Raw genomic sequence first — 23,229 nt, 5'->3', positions numbered from 1 at the left:
ATTAGATGAACAGATGAATAGTACAGATACCTAAAAAGGGAGTTACTGTTGCAAAAAATAGCACACAAAATTAAAGTCTGGCACCTAATTTAAATTAAATGAAGAAAGATAAAATAAGTGGGGATTTCTATTTTGTCAAAAATACAAAATCCCCCAGACTAGTTGTACCTTTTTAGTGAAATATGAGAGACTAAGGGAAAGGCTCAAAATCCACTACAAATTACTGGGCCTGACCTAGATTAATGATTTAAGGATATCCATGTGAAATCAGTATCTAAACTAAAGCATACAAGGGCAAAGTGTACATGTGAAGAGAGAGAAATGAAAGATGTACTAAAAATAGGCACTTGAGCTCCTGTATTAAAAGCAGAGGTGGAAAACATTACATCCTTGCAGATAAACTAGGATATGTTAAATAGACACTGTGAAGTCAACTAATTTTAATCAAAGGTGGAGTTAAAGCCTTTACAGTCAAAAGTAGGGAGAGAGGGCAGGACAACAGCAGTCCAGATTTATGGATTTATGTTGTTTTAAAATGCCATAGAATTGCACCCTGAATTCCTCAGAGGCAGTTGAAAACCAAAGGCAGAAAGATCTTTCTGGGACAGAGACTACCTGGCAGCCAGCCAAGATGTTCCCAGCTCTGATGAGTGAGAAGTCAAGGTGTGGGTGAAACTGCTCAAGGGCAGTACATGTGAAATCTGAGTCAATGAATGAGGTATAGACACTGAAAGAAGCAGGTGATCCTGAAAAAAAGACTCTATCCAGGGCTCTGGCATGCAATGCGTTTCTAAGAAACTTCAGTCATCATAGGATTTGAAATAAATCATAATCAGGCACTAGAAGACCTGGAAAGAATCTGATAGGGATTTTGGGGATTTATATTCCTCATGTGCATTGTGTCCTCAGAGCCGTCCTCCAGCTCCATGGTTCATTGCTGGCTCTCAAGATGAACAGGTTACTCCCAGGCTAAAAATGAATTTCAACAGTCAATGCATGATTCTCTAGGCTAAAATGGTTATGATAATTTGCTAGTATGGTTAATTATCCCTATAAGATAAAAAATATTCTTTATATGTTGAAGGAACTATCAGGAAAGGTCCCAGGTTTCCTTAGGGGATCACAGCCTTTGCACCCTAGGGCCATTACACTGAGCTTTCTAGTTCAAAAGGGAAACTTCTGTGTAATTATATTGTGGAAAATGGTCTCGAACTACATTCTTCAAACAAATGTATTTACCATTGCCACAGGGACAGCACAGCTGAATTAGGAATTAAGCTGCAAATAGAGGCATTAGAATATCTCTCACACACCACACCTGTGAATCCTGGCATTGAGAGTGATGAAAACCCACATTGCTCTATGATCCAAAACAAGACAAACCCTGAGTTGCACTCAGGACTTCTAGCTCTTCAAGAAGAAAACAATGTTTGCTACCAAACATAAGGAAAACAAACTCTGTCTACAACCAGGGGTATGGTAGAATGGTAGACATCATGGGATGTTAGATTAGATTTCCTCATTGTCAGTAAGAGACCTAGAGTAGACAAAGAGTTGCAAAGGGGTTTGGAGAGTGCTCATCATCTTCTGTAGGTATCTCCTCATTGCTCACCAGTTCCAGGGGTGAGGAAAGACTGGTGAGAGAGGAGAGACTATCCTCCTAAGTTTGGTTGGTGGTTGGACTCGATGATCTTGAAGGTCTTTTCCAGTCAGAGTGATACTGTGAAAAGATTCAGCTCTGCTGTTGGTACCTGGAGGAGAGTTTGCTGAGCCTGATTAGAGGGCCCTTGTCCTGCTCACTGTTATGATTTACTGTGGACTAAAGATATTTTCTAGTCAAGTGGTAAAGTAAGAGAAATAAATGTTAAAATGAGCTGATGGAAACCAATCCTCTTTCCCGAGCAGAAAAATTATCAGAAGCCGTCTCAGATATGAGTCTGTCAGTAAAACCATTCTTTGGCTATGTCTATGCGAGTGAAGCAAGAAGGGCAAGGATACCAGCTCTATTGTTTGATCATCCATTGCTAATACTCTCCCTGGCATAGTTCTGAGCTCAGTCCCAGGCAATGCCTTGGGGTTCAAGCTGAAACAAAAAGATTCACCAAAAAGTTTTATTTAGAGCTCTCCATAGGCTATATGTATAACACCTTTACAGGTGGCATATTTTCTGTGTATAGATATTTACTGGTTGCAGGAACGTTGTTTTACAGCAGGATGTGTCCCTTGGACGGTGTAAAGCTGGTGGGTGTGTGTAGCACCTGAAGTTCCATAGAGGTGGAACAAACATTCAATAAAATATGAACCAAGAAACCCACCAAAGCTGAAGATGTGTTGTCTTGCTCCTATAAGGCCAGAAATAAATAAATAAATAGTAAAAAAATAAGGTAAACAAGCCGCACACCAAGTTTGAAAGGGTAACCCACAATGCAAGTGAGAAAATCTTCAGGAGCAACTTCAGATTTAGCCATAAGGAAAACTGGGAAGCTGGGTACATTCTGCTCTCTTTATACCACACATGCAGTATCTGGGGGAGGGTGTGGGACTGTGCCCACAGGCAGCCTCAGCATGTCTGTGCTTATCACTTCAAGGACAACAGACTTTGTTCCTAAATGCAGTTGTTGGGAATTCTAGCATTCAGTGAAATTACAGCAGGACTGAATTTGGCTTGAAGCATTATCATGTAGCCTTGAAAATGTTCTCTTCACAGAGACAGAAATGGCCAAAAATGCAGGAAATCTCGTTAAGAATTAATATGGGAGACAGCACTGATGTCACTTATACATGTGGCATGCTGGGTACCTCGAAGCATTATTTAGAGCAGGCAGTAAACAACAGCAAACCAGGGGAAGTAGGATTTTGCCTGCCTTTTGAAGACTGTTAGCTATGTTTACTGTTATATTGCAATGTATGTGTACACAGCACTCTGCCAAGCAAGAGACACTTTTTATTGACCTACTTGTGTTCCAATTTACTGCTAGTGACAGCTGTTGCCAATGATCTGGAGAAAATAAATTGAGAATAAAGCAAAGAGATGCTGATTGGTCAAAAATATTAGTTGTTGTTTAAAATAAAATATAAGGGATTTAGTCCCTTAAAAACTACAGATTCTGATTACAACAAAGACTTTAAAGCCATGGCTGGATTACAATAAAGCAGAACTTCATGGATTATGAGATGAAATACTTCATAGCTATAATTTTGGACAAAATGCTGTCATTAGGATTACTACATAATTTTAGACCTACTCTATTGCATTTCTTCAAATCCTCTGCTGTGGTACTACAAGAATGTGAAAGACACTGGCTGCCATGTTTAATGTGATCCTTCTAACATGTGAGTCAAATTTGCTGACGTTTAACATTTGCAGCCAGTCTAATCTGCTACATTTCAGTGACTTCTCTACACAGGAATTTCAGAATTGAGGTCTAGTATAGCTGGTGTTCTGGTGGTGTTCCTTAGATACAGGTTATGGATGACAGTTGTAGCACATGGAAAACTCCCTCTTCTAGTTAGCACAACAGGCATTTAACTGTTTCTGGTTTTTAAGGGCAAATTATGACATATTTGATCCTGTGTTTTATCTTATTTAGCTTTTTACATTGCTTTTTTTAATGGGCCACAAGTGGCTTGGGGACACTCTACATGGAAGGCCTATCTGCCAACAGTTTAATTGTATGTCTCTCTGAAGAGGTGAAACAGTTTTATTGAAGATACCTGTCAAAGTAATCACATGTATCACTAATGGAGAAAGCAAGTGATAAACACCCCTTAGATGACAGAGGCAGTGGAAAAAGCAGTTTTCCTATGACAGCATTTTAGGCGAAAACCAAAACAAACCATTCCCCTGATTTTTTGCAGTATCCTTAGGGAAAAATCAGAAGAAGATAGTTCTGTTGTAGCTGTTTATGATTATGGGGTTTTTTTTCCTAATCCAGACAGATGAGCACATCCTACAATTTTTACTTTTACCAGTCACACCGATACCTTGTATGTGCCCGCTTAAACTGCACAAAAATGGAACAGTTGCAGATTATAAATTATTGAGCTCGGCAGTACTTCTAAACAGCTTCAAATTTTCTCAATGGAGATTGTTGAATAAATTCACTGGATGAGTTAAAAAATAACATGGAGGGAAGTGGGGAAGGAGGGAAAATATGGACATACACAGGGGAGAGTTTTCTCCAAAAGGGGCAGAAAAATTTATTACATTTAATTCAACTTACATCTCCTCATGACTGTCATGAACACACACAGAAATCAATCTCAACAGTCTTCTTTTCTTGACATATGAAACAGTTACATCCCTTTGAAGTCTATGGGAATTATTTCTATCTTATAGTAGGAAACCTGGATTCTCTTTATGAGTGGCTGCCATCCCTCTAGTTGTCCCTGAGATGAGTTTTTGTGAACAAACCTTACTACTTCTACTACTACTACTATTATAATTGTTATTGCTGTTGTTATTATTATTGTTATTATTACTATTACTAGTATATCCCAGTTCTAGTAGAAAGCAATTTCTAAGGAAAAAGGGCTATTACTTCAGGGTTTCCCTTGGTATAAAAGATTTAGAGATGTGTGTGGTTCTGTTCAAATGTAGTCTGGGAGTATGAAAGGCATATCAAGGTCACATAGCTTATGGAGCTCCAGGCAGTCTGAGGCATAGCTTGAACAGAACCTCTTCTACACTAGCCAGAAAAAAAAAAGAAATTGGTATTTTCAGGCCAGAACATGACCAGTCAAAAAGAATCTAGAATTTCTAGATAGTAGGATTTCAACTCAGTTTCATCTTGGTACCTTATCTAAATAACATCACATCATAAATAACCATGGGAAATGAACCAGCAGCAGTTTAAATTTACCAAAAAGAAAAGAAAGACAATTACAAGGTTAAATTATTTTCAGAGAAGGAGAGCAGGGGATGTTTGAAGGATGCAATGGAGGTGGGGAGAGCTACGTATCCCCACAGATATTCAGGCTAACCACTGCTGCTTCCTACTTGCCCTGCCTTTATGACACCTTTTTCTGAGCAGCAGCAGCAATGACAGCAGCAGCTGTCAACGTTCCGGGATGAAAGACTCCCATATGTCCTCTCCTCTTGCTTTAAAAAGTGCACAAGAAGAGTGCCTCTCTGACCCCACCTCTCTATGGTTCTGTATATATTAATAGTCTGATATGTGGATAATCAATGCCAGAGCCCCAAGGGTACCAATAAAGCCTTAATGGCCCTGACGTGTTGCATGTGGGGCCTCCCTCCTCTGCCCAGGGGCTAAAAAAATCCATTTAAGCTCAGGTCTGGGCCTTCACTCCCTGTTGAACTGATCTTAAGTGTGCCTGTCTTCAGCCTTTTCACAGCCATGCTTGCACCTGGCCATGGCCTCCACTGATCTGGACCCTGACCTGGGAACTGTCTTCCTGGCTGGACCTCAGACCTCCTTTGTCACTATGCATGTTGGGCAATCACTGTGTGGTGTCTGACCCTCATGGGACCTGATCCTGATCTCACTTCCAGGCCTGATCTTGGACCTGCCTCATCATCGTGGACTTGTCTGTGGATCTGGGCTCTGGTTGAAATGTCTGCCACCCCTGAGCCTGCCCTGCTCACCTTGCTTGGGTACAGTGGGACTGGCCCTCGGCTGTCATGGCCCCTGCCCTGTCACCTGCGTTCTGCTCCTTGGCTTCTGACTCTCCATCATTTAGGGAACAGCCAGTCCTCACTGCTCGCTGATTAATTAGAAGCTTAATTTATGATAAAAAAATTAAGGACTGAATATAGTATGTCAGTGTATAGTATTACTATAATACTTCTGGACATTACTCAGGTTCCTTTGGACAAACTTCTATTTTTCTGTCTTAAAATGCAGGAAATTACATTGTTTTCTTTAAAGTAATCTGTACTTACATATCATCAAAGATAAGCTTTGTCCTTCTGCAGTCCCTGGGTGTGCTGGACAGAGGTGACCAAGACTCTGTTTGGGACTGGGGCTTATTGCAGAGAAGAACATTTTCTGAATTGGCGTGAATTGCTTTCTAGACAACAAAGAGCAGAGAAGACATTGAGGAATTGGCTACTAACTTCAAAAAAAGCAACTAAAAAACAACAGATCATCTTTGCATTGTGTTGTAATTTGGCAGCTAGTTTTCTTACTATTTCAGCAGGGAGTCTTGTCACTGATAGCCACAAATTCACAGATGCTGTTCAGAGTACTTTCTAAAGGGCTCAAGGTTCAATGTGATGTACAGAAAAATTGAGCTGAACTGTTAGTAACTATCAAAACACTCTGAAACACAGCAAGTGGAAGTATTAAAGAATAGATGTATCGTGGTCATTTAGAAGACCAAGAGATATCCTGAAGTCTTCAGCTTCCAATCTAGCATTGTATCTTGCCTTGGGAGAGTAAGGCTCACTTGTTTACCTCTTTCACTCTGCACTGGGGATATGCCTGTGTGGTATGAATTTGTAGCCCAAGGTCCAGGTTTCTTTTTGCTGTAGGTCCCTGATCAGCTTGAAAGATCTGTGCTACAGCAGAAGCACATCTTTTGGCAAGGTCTCACACATTCCCTCAGCTGCAGCCTTGTTCTTCCCTCATGTTACCTCACGAACTCTCGGTCCCACCGAGTGATCTCCTGTTAGGCTACCATGAACTGGTACAGTGCCAAGCAGAGAGCCCTGGAGTTGGATTTGGTTGATAACCACTGCCAGAAAACACTATTTCTTCTCTGTGAGGTGACAGAAATACAACTAAGAAACAGACAAAAAGTTCAAAGGGATAAAAGCCACTCCCTGGCTTGCAGCCTCTGACAGAAATTCAAAGGACCACTTGGTCATGCCAGTTTGGTGCCAGATGCAAAGATGGGATAAAACAAAGCTAACTTTAACATTTACAGTTCATGAGCTCTCATCTTCTATATAGCACACCCAGATCAGTTCAGCACGCTAAAGTTTTCAGATGAATAACTAGATACATAAGAATTTTATTGCAAAGGTTGTTAAAATGTTGACCAAATGGAGCATTGCTAGGCTATGCAGAAAATCTCGGTGAAACGCATTTGCTAAGGGTGTGGATCATAAAGCAATCACCTTTTACTTTTGATTTCCAGCACATTTGCCTGTGAAGGAATTTAAATTGTTTTCAAGATATCCAGTGAAGAATCATATTATTATAAATCTAAATGGGTTATAAAAGTCTAAACTTATGTTTTAGAAGTTAAAATGTTTAAAAATGTACATTTTATCCATGAAAAAATGACTATGATATGTTAAAAAGCCTTTTTATTGGAATATTTTAATATAATTAATTTTATCTCAATTTACCATCTGGGCGGTATTCTTGAAACACACAATTTTTTATAACTTGCTTTTTAAAAAGTGTACAAAATGTAAGATTATAATTAACTAGTTCCCCCTTCACTCTTAAAAAATAAATATATTTAAGTCTATACATATATTCAGCCTGGAGAATACAGGGCTCCAGGAGGGCTTTATAGCAGCCTTTCAGTACCTAAAGTTGCCCTACAGGAAAGCTGAAGAACTTTCTGCAAGGGCATATAGTGATAGGGAGAGTAGTAACAATTTTAAGCTGGAAAAGCATAGATTTAGGCTAGATATTAAGAATAAATTCTTGACTGCGAGGGTGGTGAGACTGAACAGGTTGCTCAGGGAAGCTGTGGCTGCCCTATCCCTGGAAGTATTCAAGGCCAGGATGGATGGGGCCCTGAGCAACCTGGTCTAGTGGGAAGTGTCCCTGCCCATGCAGGGGGGTTGGAACTAGATGATCTTTAAGGTCACTTCCAAACCAAACCATTCTATGATTCTATGATACATACCTAACATACACCATGGGACTAGTTATCCCCACAGTAAAAGTGGCTGGAAGAAACCACTGCTACAGCTCCGGTAGTTTGTTTTCTTGATAGTTGCTTAGATACCAATAACTTAGGCTTTTGAAGCCTCTTATGTATCAAATAACAAATACAATAACTAGATATAGGATAAATATAGATAAATGATTTTCTTAGCAAGAGGAGGAGCATGGGCTTTTCTAGCAGCAGCAGAGTGCCTTAACAGACTGACTACGTGCTCCAGCAGTGGACATCAATATGGTGGTGCCCAAATGGCTTCTTCTAGGTATTTCACACAAACCAGAACAGCTTCAAATGGTGAACGTGACAATATTATCCCCTTGATCTTCTACCTGCAGTCTCCTATAGCCTGGATGGTAGGGTATGATTTTGAGAGGTGAGAGAGAGATATACGAATTCCCTCAACCAGAAGAGCTAACTCCAGGATCCTAACCACAGAGCTCATGCATAAATGGCAGGCAGCATCTACTTCTTTATCTCTGTGCTCCGAAGGCAGTGGCCCTTATCTGGAAAGGCACTCTGGATATGTTTAGTGTGATCAGCTCTCTGATAGGTATTTGAATACCCGTTCTCTGATGGAAATGAGTTGTGGGGCTGATGCTAATCTGTTCCCTGATGTCAAGAGTAAGTAAAAGTGTCTGAGAAAGTTGGTTGTAAGACACACAGGAGAATTACTCTTCAGGCACACTCATGGTTAGGCAGTGGCTGAGCAGAGGCCTTACGCACCACACTCTTGGATGTAGGGCACTTGCAATGTGCCCAAGCAGTAGCCTAGAGGCCTAAAGCCATTCGTTTTGGGCCATTAGCTTTTACCTTTTGTTTATGTAGCCTTTGGTATTTGCCAGCTTTACAGCCTGACCTCTTTCCTCCCTTCTGTGCCTTGCTAAACTCCAAACCAGAAAAGCTGAACTTACAGTAACATGATTTATATTCCAATTTTTTTTGCATAACATTCTGCTAAACTATCAGGGACTGCAATACAAAGTGAAAAATATACAGCTAGGCTTTATATTGTGAACAACAGCGTAAACTTACTTTGAAGTCTCCGGAATGTGGCTGCGACTGGATTTCACCCTTATGTTTTTTGCTGGAGGAGATGGAAGGTAATAGACTGCTGCCATTAGGTCTGCTGGAGGAAGTTAAATCATCGTTGGAGTATTTGTGTTTTGATGCATCAGAGAGGGGAGAGACGGGTGACCGAAGCATTTTCTCATTTTTATTTATTGGCAGTGCCAAGCTGGAAATGGAAATTACAGTAATGGAGTGTCACAAAGCTGGCTTTGAGAAAGGTAAATGTTTTATATATTACCAAAACTTTGAATTTAAAACCTTCTGGCAGGATAAAGTCCATTGGTATCTGCAAACAAGCTTACAGTATTGGGACCAAGACTTCATTTACAAATTTGTATCATGTTTCTTCTCTTCTCCATGAAGGCAAATTGTAATTCTGAAGTTAATATAAAGTCTATATCAGAGTACTTGGAAAAAAACTACAGAGATAAATGGCCACTTGCTCACCATTTCTTAAGGGATAGCTGGAGACGAAGATTAGGCTCTGAAGTGTGAGTTCAGGTTATGGAGCCTTATTTCATCATTACAGGTGACAATTTATAAGCCATGGCAATAAAACCATATGCGAACTAAACCAGGAAATGTGTTTAAAGATGACTGGCTTGCTTTGTGTTCAGTGCTCAACCTTTGGTAGCACTGTTTATACTAATATAATACAGAATTTGGAGACAAAGAAAGATAGGCTGGTACTGCAGACAAAAGGAAACAGATGCAAACAGTGGACTCAGAGAAATGTGAGCTGCTCTGTCTTCTTTAGAAGAAAACTGCAACACAGACAGTATTTTCAGCTTTCATTTATTTGGGAGAAACTTTGGATTAGGAGAAGTCAGACAGACTGTAAAAGTATGCTTAGAAATAAACTTCAGATGCAGTAATTTGAAGAAAACATTTAGCTGGAAATCTTAAAGCAACACACAGAAAATTAAAGTTTTCTTAAGGGCACAGTTTGCATTAAGACTAAAACTGTGATTAAGGTCAGACAGACTATTTTAACATAATACCTTTCCCTGTCACATTCACCTTTGTTCAGCCTATTACTTTTTATGGACAATTCTCACTTCTTTATAGTTACTGTATCAGACAGTATATGCTTAATGGAATCGCAAAAAAGAATATAGTACAAACCATACTTTATTTCTGCACATTATTTCAGGGAATGGAGCTAATTAAGTGTGCTCTTATCATGTATTTGTCCATTTATCTGGCAAGTCTTTAAAAATTAGATGTGAAAGAAGCCGTGAATCATAATTCAGAACCTTTCCTGTTTCCCCACAGTGTACTACCTTTAAAACACAATGTGAACTATTTTGCTTTAATGACCAATTCTGTTTACAAAAGCAATAATTAGGGTGTGTAAGATGAACAACCATGCTCTTCTTCTCCCCCTAAGAAAAATAAGATCTTCAGCACTATTTTGAATGTGCAGACCAATGGTGTAATTTATTTTCCTCTTTTCAAACATATACCCATGTCTTGACTAGCCATGTTTATATATCACTGTCAAAGTGCAGGCATAACACGTCCAAGAGAAGCCATAGCTCTTTGAAAGTGTTCCCAAGTCTCAAAAGCTTGGCCCAGTGCTTGTGAGGAGTAGCTGCAATTTCTAGTTCTGCTGCAGACCTTCCTCATGGCCTTTGGCACATGGTGCAGGGCCCACCAAAGAGTATTGTGAGCAATCAAGCTGCAGCACCACAATTATCTTATACTGAGAAGCAGTGCAGAACAACCTGCAGTGAGCTCTGGTCTGTTGGGAGTGGGCAGGCTGTGGCACCCAATGAAGGTGCAAGATAGCTGAGTCTTTGACTTTTTTGACCCTGCAGCCTTTCTTGTCAAATAGGGCCTTGATTAGTCTGCACATCAGACTGTAGTTACACAGTAGAAAATGATCATGTTTGAAGGTGTTTTTGCTCCTCTCTTTGCTACCAGCCCTCAGCTGTACTGACAGAACTGTCTGTGTGGCTCTGCTGGGAACTAAGTAATAACAGCCTGACCTCCTCAAAAAAAACAACCAACCAAAACAAACAAAAAACCCAAACAAAAACCAAACAAAAGAGAGTTCTGATTTCAGAGTTTTTGAGTGTATTTACAGGAGAGCCTCACAGACAGCATAATTGAAGGGGATGTGCGAGCATGAGCAGCTGCTGGTTGCAAGAGAAACAGGAGGTCCTGACGTGTGCACTGCTGGTTTAGCTACAGCCTCAGTAGACCATCCTCAGCTGTGGGAATACTGTCATGTCCTTCAGTAGCATATACCACAGAAACATCCTGGAAACAGGGCAGACCAGGTAAGAATTAGGAGGCAAATATACATTTAAGGCCACTTCCTTTGTTTCTTTATTGTACAGTTGCTACCAGGAGTACTGACTATAATGTCAAGCAAAACACAAATTGTTCTCCTCCTTCCAGGAAGCACAGAATTAACCCTGTGACATCAGGCTATAACAGCCATGCTATTCTGAAAATAAATGTGATGCAAAACATGACACTGCAGTAACAGGAATGGCATGCCTGCATGCAATCACCCACAATAAAACAAACTGTTCTGTGTATTGTTTTCACTTTATGAAACATATGTGACATGTCAGGACAAACAAACTGAATGCGTATTTTTGAAGAAGCACTATATACATTAGTTTTCTCCATGATTTTTCCAGTATTAATGATAAGAATTGCTCAAACTCATCAGTGATGTGTACAACAGAAAAGCCTACCACAATAAATACAACTATTTTCTAATTTTACCAGTTCAACCCCAAGAGATACTCTGATACTGCCAGAAATTTTATATTTTTTTTTTCAAATACTGATGAGAGCACGTATTAAACAGCATGCAGCTGACCTCTGAAAAGATGCTTGTCTAAGTTTGACTGCTGGAAATCTCTAGAGAAACTCAGTATGATTGATCTGACACTGATAGGGGTCTGTGTGCATAAATCATGCCAGCAAATGCTAAATATTCATCATTCATTTCATGATCCACATCCTTTGAAATTCTCATTGTTTTTTAAGCCTGAGTTCCTTGTCCTAAAATACCTACTAATTACACAGAATAGATTGCTTGTAATCTCAAAAATACTGGATCTCAAATATATTTTGGAACTGAGTATTGCAGGCATCATTATGAGCATTTTTCTCAATCTTTTCCATAATGTTTATAGATAATTGTATTAATACAGTCAAATTTGAAAACAGTAATGCTGTAAGGAAAAAGAAGGCTGTAAGATGCTTGCCTACGTGAACACAGTGTTTGGGAGTATGTCTCGGATGATCACACTGCTCTAACTATAATTACTCATTCCATGAGCCCCACACTTGAACTCACAACTTCTTTGTGCAATAGGACAAAAAATGCAAGCACATAAATGTGTCAGGAGCTGGTAACTTGTTCATTAAACCAGGAGAGAGGAGAATGCAGTAGGTAATTTTTCAACATAAAATGCGATAATTAAAAAATAAATCCTATTAAAGGGAAAAATAACACACAGCATTAAACTGCAACTAGTTGTATGACTCAGCGGTAAATAAAAAGGAAAATGCTTACCTATTTTCATTCATATTGCAGTGAATTGCTGTAGTGAGGCTGCGGGCAGAGGCAGCTAATCGTGAAGAACTCTCTTGCTCTAAGTGAGTCTTCTTGATGTCTCTGCACTCTTCCTCATTCTCACACTGAATGAAGAGAAAAATAATAATCTTGTAGGTTTTGGATTTACTAGAAATCCAAAATAATCTCAGCAAGTCAGAGGCTGATATTTTCTGGCATTTCAGTATTAATGTCTCAAAAAAAAACCACCTAAAGAGGCAGCGGGTAAACATAAGAGTAGAATCTAAAACTTGAATTGTTTAAACCACTTCACCATTTGGGCCTTGGGAGCTTTTTTCTTTATATTGTCCTTTTTACCTGTCTCCTGTGTGATCTACTCTTACCTAGGCCTCCATCTCATATCTCTTTTGTCTCTCCCTCTCTTTTCTTGGCATCAGTGACTATGCCTATACTAGCAGACACAACAGAACAGCAACTGGTCCTGTGACTTACCTGCATAACACAGCTCACACCTATACATTCACCTCACGCCTTCAAACCAGGCACTGCCTATTCAGACCACACATCTGCCTATTCAGATTAACTTTCAGGAAGGAACCTTAGTTTGGTCCTGAGTAAGGGCCAGATGCTGTCTGGAAGAACAAAAATCAACCCAGGACAAACCCATGTTAGCAAGTGTGCTAACAGTTAAACAAAGCATGTCACTGTGTGCCACTGCTTGGACTGCACCTTGGTCCTGTCTGGACTACTAGTATGAACATAGCAAATGTTTCCTGCCAGTATTTAATTTTATGTTACGTTCTTTAGGTTCTATAATTGGGTCCCAAAGGCTCTGCTTTCCCAGCCTCCTGCAAAGTCCACATTATTTTCCACTTCTAACACTTCAGTTTCCATTGCTGGCTCTGGCTGAGTTTTACTTGCGATCTGTTGATTCTGCTGTATTTATTGCCTTGCTGCATGGCAGCAACATTTTCTGTGTCATCCACTGCCACTGTGGCTGCTGCTATGGGGTTAAGGTTGTAGCTTACACTCCACAGGAGTGAACATCTTCTCATACTTGAGTGCTTAACCATGCTTCTCTGATTCTACTTTGACCATATTCTTGTAACTATGACAGAGGTAGAAGTGATAAGGATCTGTGACAACAAGTGATAAGATCTCTGATTCTGTGATAAGTATCTCTTTCTAATTTTGCACCTATGGCTGATAATCCATTCTTATTAGTCTTATTCATAAAGTTGTTTGGGAAGGGGGATGACATACTGTGCCTTTGCATAGCAGTCGTCGCATTGAGGGTCAATCTAGGCTGAGGGGCAATTTGGTACTCTAGGAATGCCTTGTACTTACTGTATCACTAAAACCACCACCAAGTGCAGGACTTTAAGATAGAAGAGTAAAACATAAAACATGCCAAAGAAAGTCAGATTAAACATTTCTAGAACAATCACATTTATTTTGCTCTTCTATCATGCCCTCCTGTTTCATTCTGGATATATATAGTTTGGCACTATCACACTGGCATCTCCTAGGGCCTAAAACATAAATATTTTGCTTCTGCCACTCTTTCTTGACCTCTTTACCATAATTTTGTACTGTGCAATTACTTCCCTGTTACTTCCTAAAGAAAATGCAGATAAACAAATCTCAAAGCTTATCAAGGCTCTCTACCAGTTATGTCTCTACCAGTGGCAAGAACAGGGTAGCCACATTTCAGATACTAAAAAAAGAACCCAAAAGTGAGAAAATATTAAAAAAGGAAAGAGTGCTTTAGACAAAATGGTCCCGAAAAATCTGCAGATTAATCTGCACATGTACAGTAGCTCAGAGGGCAACAGATGACTGCACACCAAAACTGTCCAGAAATTGGGCAGATGGTGATTGCAGTTCCGAGTGACTTCTGGGGTACAAACAGATGAGAAGCCTCCTCGGTGGACAGCTGTGGAGGGGAGGACAGAGGTGGAGGGGGCTTTCTCCCTGGTACTACCAGTGTCTCAGAAAGCATGCAGGAGAGGCAGAATGGAGAGGTGGATGTGACCAGAGGGCTGTGCCCAGCCAGCTGCTGTCATAGCGCTGCTGTGGAGCGGGCAGTTAATGGACTACAGTCCCACTTCTGACAGCTGTGTGAGAGCCCTGAGGCAAAAGGGGGCCACAGCTCTGCAAGGGATGCAGGTTGCAGAGCCTGGTCCCAGGTCACCGTGAGCACATCCCTCAAGAAGCCAGGGTTTCCCCACTGGGACTGAAGGGCTTGCCTCTTGTTGACAATCTGAGGGGAAAAAAATGATGCTGCCTCTCATTTTCTGCACACACAGCACCATGAAGACCATGACAAGATAGTTGTGTGCCAGCAGCGAACACCATCTCCATGGGGCTGTAATCCCTTGTAGGCAAGAGTTTCATCACATCCTAGGATGGCATCGCCCCTGGGGCTTGGCTGGCTCCTGCATGATGAGCAGGGACCAATCCCAGCACTGAAGTGCCAGCCTGGAGAAGACATTGCCATTGAGCCCTGGATGTGGGTGCGAGTGATGCACCCTAGGAGGCCCCCCTAGCCCACCCTGATGAGTCCCCCCGAAGCTCACCTTGCGTTTCCTTCTAGATTTCGGTAAACCCTTCTCTGTGGGGGGGTCAGCACTACTACCCTGCGGGAGGCTGGCCGCCTGGTTTGCTCCGGCGCTCATGGCCAGTGGCTCTTCGGGCAAACGCTCTGGAATCCTGGACAAAAGAGCCAAGTCAATGTTGACCCACAGTGACTTTACCTCATCACTGTCTTTCAGAGGAGACAGGAGCTCATTCCTACCGAAAGGAACCAGGGTGTAAAACTGTTCCTCCAGCTCCTTTGCTATTTCACTACTAGTCCTGGCATTAATGGAGCCAAAGGCACCGCAGCCGCCGCCGTGGGGTTTGCTGGTGGCACCGGTCCCCGCGTCCTTGCCACGCGGCTCAGCCCCGGCGGCCACCTGCGCCTTGGGCGGCGGGCGCTCCTCCCGCTCCGACTCAGAGCCCGAGTCGGAGGAGGATGACGAGGACGAAGACTCGGTCTCGATGAACTCCTTGGACTTGGGCGCCGTTTTGCTTGGCCCCCGGGCCCTACGCTTCTCGCCAGCGGCGGCTGAGCGGGGCTCCCGGCGGTGCCCTGCTCTGCAGCCACCGCTGCTGCTGCTGCCAGGAGCGGGCCGGGCCCTCGGTGCCTCGCCAGCAGCGCTGTCAGGGAAGCTGTGGCTCCCGGGGTGCTCCTCTGCCCCCGGGCAGTGGGGGCCGTCCCTGGCAGAGGTCCTCTCAGCCCGCCGCAGTGCCTTCTTCCCTGCCACCCGCCTGGCAGGCCCGCCGTCAGCAGTGGGGGGTGACTTTTGCCGGCCGCCTTTGCTGCCCGGGGCTTTGTTGGCGGTCCTGGGCCGTGGTCCGTCCCCGACGGTGGCGGCGGTGGTGGTGGTGGTGGTGGCGGTGGCACGGCTGTCCCCGCTGCGGTGCTCAGCCGGGCCAGTGGCTGTGGTCTTCTCGCTTTCCTGCCGCTCCACCTTCACGCGGCTGTAGTAGGGATGGGCCTCCAGTGCCGGGCTGTCATGGTGGGTCAGGATGGGTGCTTTGTGTGGGGTGACTTTATTCAGCCACTTGTCCAGCTGCCACTTGTTGGATGAGGGTGGCTCAGGCTGAAAGGGAAACAGAGAGCAACGAGCTTAGCGCTGAGACCCCGCTGCCCTTACCCCGGGGACCCCTCAGGGACACCAAAAACGCCAGATCCCTGCTGGTATCACAGAGCTTTTCCTTCTGTCAAGGAGCTGCCCCTGAGCCACAGCAACCTCCCGGCCCTGTGTGGCAGGATGACAGGCGTGGGACATGCTGTGCAAGTGGGAATATTTTTTGTTTCTTAATGCGGTTGGTAAGCAGGACAGCTTCTGTGATTCATCATTTCTAAGGACGATGATTCATGCAGCGCTACCAGCACTGGCTTTACTAGGAAATGATCCCTAGTTTCCAAACAGAAGAAAATCTAACGACCATATAAAAGGAGGAAAACAAGGCCATCCTGTGCCATCACATTACATACAAAAAGTACTTTAAAAGTGTAAAAGGAGGCCCAAAGTGGGGAGCTGGAGGGTTAACCAGGCAGTTTGTATAATCTGTCTGGTATTCACATTATAATCCTGTGAGATCCCACAAACATTTGTGGTGTCGTGGTATTGTCAAGTGCTCATTTTGTGAGTGTTGTGGGGCTGTTAGTTTTTCTCTTCGTTCTTGTCACAACACAATCCAGTTGAAAGAGAGCATCTAAAATATAATTTGGAGAGTGAAGAAGTGGGATAATTATGATTTCAAATGTAACCACAGCTCAGACAATGTTATTTCAGAACAATGTGCAAGAGTTTTCTAGTACTTCTTGCAATCAGCACTTTGAATGCAATAAAATTAACAGGAAAGGCCAAAGAACCCAAAAGAAATAAGTGATGGAGTAGATGGACAGCCATAACCTAACCCCACAGAAGCCAGTGTGAAAAGTCTCCTAATTTCCTTAACTGGAAGCAAAATCTGATCCAGTGGGTTATTGAATATGAATACTCAAAAAGCATGTAATGAGCCTAAGATGAGAACCATCAGTGCTCTGGAAGAAAGTTTGACTGAGAGAGAATATTCAGGCTCTACCTTAGAATGGTATCTTACTTAAATCCTTACTTAAACGAGGTGCCTGAGGGCAACACAAGTTTCCTGCATAGCCAAAGATGTCTCCAGAATCACCCACTGAGGGTTGTATTCACTCTACAGGGAGCAAAGGCTCCTAAAAGAAGCAAGAAAGTTAGACATTGAAATTCATATGAGACAAATATTCCTTCTCTCAAAAGTGTCTCTCTTTTACTCATTATCAAGCTTTCTAATTGCCTTGTTTATTTTTTCTTAGGCATACTCCCTAATATTTTACATAAGAAATTTCTTTCTTGAGCTGTAAATCTTGAAAATATATGGGCAGTATTTCTCCTGGATGCAGATGCATTTTTACAACTATAAACACGTTATGTACAACAAACAGGTGTGAGGTGTTGGGTTTTTTTTTGTTTTGTTTTTGTGGTGTTGCTTTGTTTGTTTTGTTTCATTGTTGTTTTTGAGGTTGTTTGTTTGTTTTTGTTTTTTAATTGCTGCTGAAAATACAGATAGATTTGTTTGGTGAAATCCATTATGCACATACTGAATTTACAAGACATATAATAGAATGTTCACTATACATCAAAGTCTTTTCACTGTCCAGGTGCATTTAAGAAAAGAACATATCAGAAGCTCATGGGGAAAAAGTATGTAATAAGTATAAGCCAGAGTATTGAGGGCAGCTTGAAAGTTGAAAAAAGCTTCTAGCTTTTCTGTTACACCCCATTCTGTCTCTTTATGTACCTTGTAATTCTTGAAAAGTGCTTCACAAAATAGGGATTTCAAAGGTAAACCAGCATAAAACAGTGATTAACTGCTACAGTGTCATGACTTGGCAATGTGGTACTTTCCTGGAGTGGTATGTCTGCAATTTAGGCTGAATAACTACAGTCCCACCAACCTATAAGCCAACTATGAAGTCTAATAAAAAGGATCAGCCATGCTGCCAGCTTTACTAATTTTGTCAGGAGTTTCAGGACAATTGTTATTTTTACTTAGAGCTTCAGCTCTCATAATCATATAATCATAGAATCTTGGGACGGTTAAGGTTGGAAGGGACCTTAAAGATCAGCAGGTTCCAACCTCCCTGCTATGAGCAGGGACACCTCCCACCAGACCAGACTGCACAAAGCCTCATCCAACCTGGCCTCAAACACCTCCAGGGAGGAGGCATCCACAGCTTCCCTAGGCAACCTGTTCCAGTGCCTTACTACCATCAGGGTGAAGAATTTCTTCCTGATGTGTAACCTAAATCTCCCCTCTTTCAGTTTAAAACCATTACCCTTGTCCTATCACTGCCCTCTCTGGTGGAAAGTCCCTCCCCAGCTTTCCTGTAGCCCCTTCAGGTACGGGAAGGCTGCTATGAAGTCTCCCCAGAGCCTTCTCTTCTCCTGGCTGAACAGCCCCAACCCCCTCAGCCTGTCTTCATAGCAGAGGTGGGTAATCATGGGCCTACATGTACATCCAGATTTTACTTAAAAATTAAAATCTTTGCAGCTGCTGACAAAAACTTAAGATGTGTCTGCTAAAAAAGTCCTTTAACCTTCTGCTAAAAATAAAAAGCCTGCAACCCATAAGGTAAATTAAAGGAATAAAATTTAAAAAATCAGAATTTAAAAACTTTTCTCGCTGTTTTTGGGCCCTGATACACTTTTGCAGTACTTGAGATTGTCAGTATACATGAGTGATGCCAATTCACTTTTGGAAGTAATTTATTAAATTAATTGCTCTAGCTGAAAAGTGTTGTACTTTGAAATAACTTTTAAAAAGCAAGGTACCTTGTGAGAGGACAAAATCATGACAGCAGAGAAAGAAGAGCAGGCCTGGCAAAAAAAGGGATTGGAAAAATTTGCCTGAAAGTTTTCACTAGTCAGCTTTACATTACTAACTCCTGTTATTTGTGGGAGAAAAAAGAAATTCCTAATTCTGCAGTCCACACCACCTGCTTGAACCTGTCATATATCATGCTACGGAAGAAAAGCTGGTTTGCTCAAAGCAGGAAATTTTCAGCAGCACATAAGGCTGGAAATATTTATGAATATATGTCCAGAGTGATCAGGTGGCATAATGGTCTCTGTCCCTTAGTTTCTGTGTCATGGAAATACACTGCCCTCAAAGCCTTGGAGACAACTGGGCAGATTTTAATTAGGCTAAAACTGGTGGTGCCCGGATGCACGGCAGTGGGTTTGGCATGAAAACCCAAACCAGGAAACTTTAAAAGACAAAGATAGCTCCAGGGACCAATGCACCACAGACGTACACGTGTCAGGCTTTGTCAAGAAACAGAAGGATGTGCTGCACTTCCTTAAAAGTTGTGGGTGGATTAATCTCTACAACATAGACACCTATATCTGAGTTCCTTCTCCAGTCAGCGGACTGCTCTCCTAGGGTGTGAAAAATTGCCTCTTGAAATAGGCATCTTAAGTAGGCCAGATGAGCTGGGCCCTAAAAACATCCCTTCCTCTCCACTGACTATAAAGGGGAGGCTGAGGTGATGAGCAGATGTAGATGTATCTACAGTGCAAATGCCCAAATTTAGGCGGGATGACTCATACACAGCGTGTCTATGTATCTCATATCTCTTCAAGGCAACAAGTGCAACCAGAGACATGAGTGGCATGCACCCAAAAGAAGCCTTTGGCAAAACATTTTCCTAGAAACACTTTCTGGAGTAAAGGGCTGTTAAACAATGTAAGTGTAATAGGATCACTCTACACTCAGTATTACAAAGAGGGATCTAAGATGTAGCTAATACTATGGTAAACTTGAAGCATGACACCACTTTCATTGAGAGATTAGAGAGCCTGTACTTAGCCCACTGTGAGGGTAATAACTGTCAGTCATCCCTGCAGTATACTCAGCCTGTTGTAAATTCACACACTAATTTACCCTTATGAAAACTGGTTTGTGCTGTCCTGCTACCAAAGATTTCACCCGGGGCAATCCCCACACGAATGTGGTGCCTTTTCATTGTATTTAAGGCATAGGTGATGATGATGATGATGGTGAAGAAGGTGATTATTATTATTACTATTCCTACTACAATTTTATTGTAAATATTAGCTATTGCTTTATGAAAAGCTAGTGCTTTATGAAATTAGAGCTGGGGATTCCCATATATTAGGCATAGTGCACATATACTGTAAGACATGGCTCTTGCCACAGAGAGTTCTCTCAAGGGAAGGGAGAGTTCCGTTTGTAGTCTTTGTCCACAGCACCACTGAAGTCCATGGATACTATCTGCAAAGCTAAAGATAGTGTCTAAAGCTGGTCTAGTGGCAAAATCCCCTTTTCTTCTGAGTGTACCAGTCAGGAATTTGAATCATGGCTCTACTTGAGATGGGAAGCAAAAATGTTTTGGAAGACAAGATAGATACAGAAAACATATACCCCTGTCCCCAGCCCTAAGACTACAGCTCTTCTTCCCCTGTCTCCCTAATAAAATCCATCAGCTAAGAAAGGATGGTGAGGTGACAGGAGCACACTCACCAGTTAGTGAGTTGGTTAGATTCACACATTCTTCCTGTTTTCTGAGCTAAAGAGAAGAGAGCCAATGCCACACTGCACTTGAGGGAACAGCATGGATTCACAGGCAGTGGTTCTTCAGCCACGGGTACCAATGTCCAGGCACTTGAAGGACTTGAAGCACAGTGACTGGAAGGTGGCTTTCTGCTGATGAGACAGGAGGGTGGGAAAGAGCATAACCCTACAAATCACTTCAGTTTTGATCTGGTCAGTCACAACATGGGAACTTGAGATGAAAGAGTATATCCTGTGATGATGGAATAAGCAAGGACAAAAGGATATGTGAATTCTTGAAAAAGAGGAAAAAACTTTAATGGTTGTAAACTAGTCACAACAGCAGAGGGTACAAAGGACATTGCATCTGGTGCATCAGGTTGGTGGGGCCCAGAACAGGACACCTCTCTCTTCTGTCCAGGTTACTGTTGACTACCCACTGACGCTTTGTTTCATGCGATGGCTTTTCCACTTCCTTCCTACCCACTCCTCCCTCTAGTCCTCCCTCCGTATAGGAAATTTCCAGCTGTCTAACCAGGTTCAGCTTCATTAAAGCTCTGCAGGATAATTCCATAGAACAAAGAACCAACAAACCAAATTCTTAGCTTTTGAAACATAGCTCTTCTATAGACTTGACACCCAAGGTTTTTTTCTACCATCTGAAATAATTGCAAGGACAAGCTGTCATTGTTTTCCAGAGTCCTCATTTATGACATTAATTAAGGTAATACAAAGAATTCATGACTTCAGCAAAAAAAAACCAACACAGGAGATAGAAGCCTCAGTCCCTTGCTCATAATTTCAGGTTTGGCAGACCACAGAACTGTAACTACTCACTTTAATGTCTGAGGCACCTTAATTTGTCCACCTCACTGAAACTGAGTCTGAATGTTGTCTCCTGTTCTACCTCAGTCATTATTCTTAGTTTACTGCAGACATAAAGTGTAGACAGCTGAGCTAGTCACTACAGGCTCTAAATAGTCAATGGAAAGGAACAGACACTTTTAGGGTGCAATTCATCTAATCTATTTTATATGTATGCTTTGCAATGAGCTGCTTTTACTCTCTAGGCAACTGCATTTAGACATCTGAGAACAACTCAAAGATCTCAAAATGAGATGAGAAAAATAATACAGAAGCAATTAAACAGCAATTGAGTTTCTGTATAACCTCAAGTGCAGAACACACACTGTCCTAGAAATAACATTTTTTGCACATATGCATATAGTATTTTAGATTATGGAAAAATAAAGGAGAATGAAGGCCTCATAATGGTCTGCAGATTTCCACATTAAGTTCCTCCCAATCTAGAAATATGGATATCCTGCCCAGCATTGTGCTAGTGTACTCAAGTTCATTGTGCCTGAATTCATCAGTTTACACTAAAGCAAAAGCAAAGATGTATTTGCTTTTTCTGTTGTATCCAATAGATTAAATTAAATTGAAAACTAGGCCTGGAATTGAGTCCACTACTTAAATTTAGGTGTTCAGATTCTCCCTTAAAAAGCTTCCAAGGATCTGCCTCCATTTACCAAGTAAGAACATGGCATATACTTTAGAAAGGTGGCTTCACTGAGTGCATACATGTAAGTTAAAGTATTAATGCAAAGCAAACAGGACTTTCAGTCAGAGACATCACATACACCTGTTTTGAACTGGTGCCATCAGTCATAGGATGGACCTTGGAAAGCAGCGGCCCTTGGGGAAAGCACAAATATCGTACTTCCCTGGGACACCCCAATCCTAGTCAGGTGGAGCCTCTCCAATATCCCATCAAGGGATGACCTATGAAAACCACTGCAGCCATCACATTTTTTGAGTCATTTGCATTTCCATATAAGCACATTTCATGTCCTAGAAGGCAAACCACACAAATATAATGCAAAGAGACAAGCAATCTGTTGGAGCAGTGCAGCTGTTTCGTGATGATGATGACTGATAACTCAGGCTCTGTACAAAAGTAGTTCCACACATCTCGAGAGGTTATGTGTAAAACGCTCTTCCTCCATGTTTCAGTGACTCTCAGTCACCTGTTTGACTTTATGAAATCCACAACCTGCCACAGTTAATTAAATTCCTGCATTCCCTGAGGATTTGGTGCTCTCAGGTCCAATCAGCATGGGTATCTGCCCAGATGGTAAACACTCCTCCCTTCCTGAGTACTACCCTCTGTTTATCTCGTATTTCCTTCTCTCCAACAGTAGTTTCCTTTCCTTCTCTTTGTGCCTTTTCTTCCACCTTCGGAGATCCCGCAGGGAGTGGAGAGACCAAGTATGAGATCTCTGCACTAATTCCAGCAGAGAAGTAGGCAGAGAGAGAATGAAGTCTTAACAGGTTGGATGAGAGAGCTCATAATCGGAAATAAGACATGGGGTAGCACCAGCAGGACAACAGGGGAAGGGAGACAGGAAGGAAGAGAATAGAGACAAAAGGAAAGAGAACCAGGAAAAGATACTCAGGAAAGGGACAATGTCAGAGGAAAATTAACTGGATATGGATCTGAAAGCACTGTGAAGGAAAGACAGAAAGGAAGAAAAGCATTAAATAAGGAACAAAAGTGACAGAACCTGAGAAAAATACATTAAGGATGTCTCAGTGAGTGC

The 23,229-nt window shown here is 41.9% G+C and overlaps 1 protein-coding gene across 1 annotated transcript in view; it reads right to left on the bottom strand.

Annotated features, from left to right (window-relative positions):
- AFF3 (ALF transcription elongation factor 3) overlaps positions 1-23,229 on the bottom strand; it is a 332,087-nt gene that overhangs the window by 22,022 nt on the left and 286,836 nt on the right. The window contains exons 12-15 of the mRNA XM_051611002.1: positions 15,055-16,122; positions 12,476-12,600; positions 8,899-9,100; positions 5,903-6,030 (exon numbers count right to left, since the gene is read on the bottom strand). Coding sequence (XP_051466962.1) covers positions 5,903-6,030; positions 8,899-9,100; positions 12,476-12,600; positions 15,055-16,122 — 1,523 coding nt within the window. The remainder of the gene's footprint in view (positions 1-5,902; positions 6,031-8,898; positions 9,101-12,475; positions 12,601-15,054; positions 16,123-23,229) is intronic.

Source organism: Apus apus, chromosome 1, assembly GCF_020740795.1.
Source record: "Apus apus isolate bApuApu2 chromosome 1, bApuApu2.pri.cur, whole genome shotgun sequence".
Taxonomy (NCBI): Eukaryota; Metazoa; Chordata; class Aves; order Apodiformes; family Apodidae; genus Apus; species Apus apus.
This window is presented reverse-complemented; position numbering and strand designations above follow the sequence as displayed.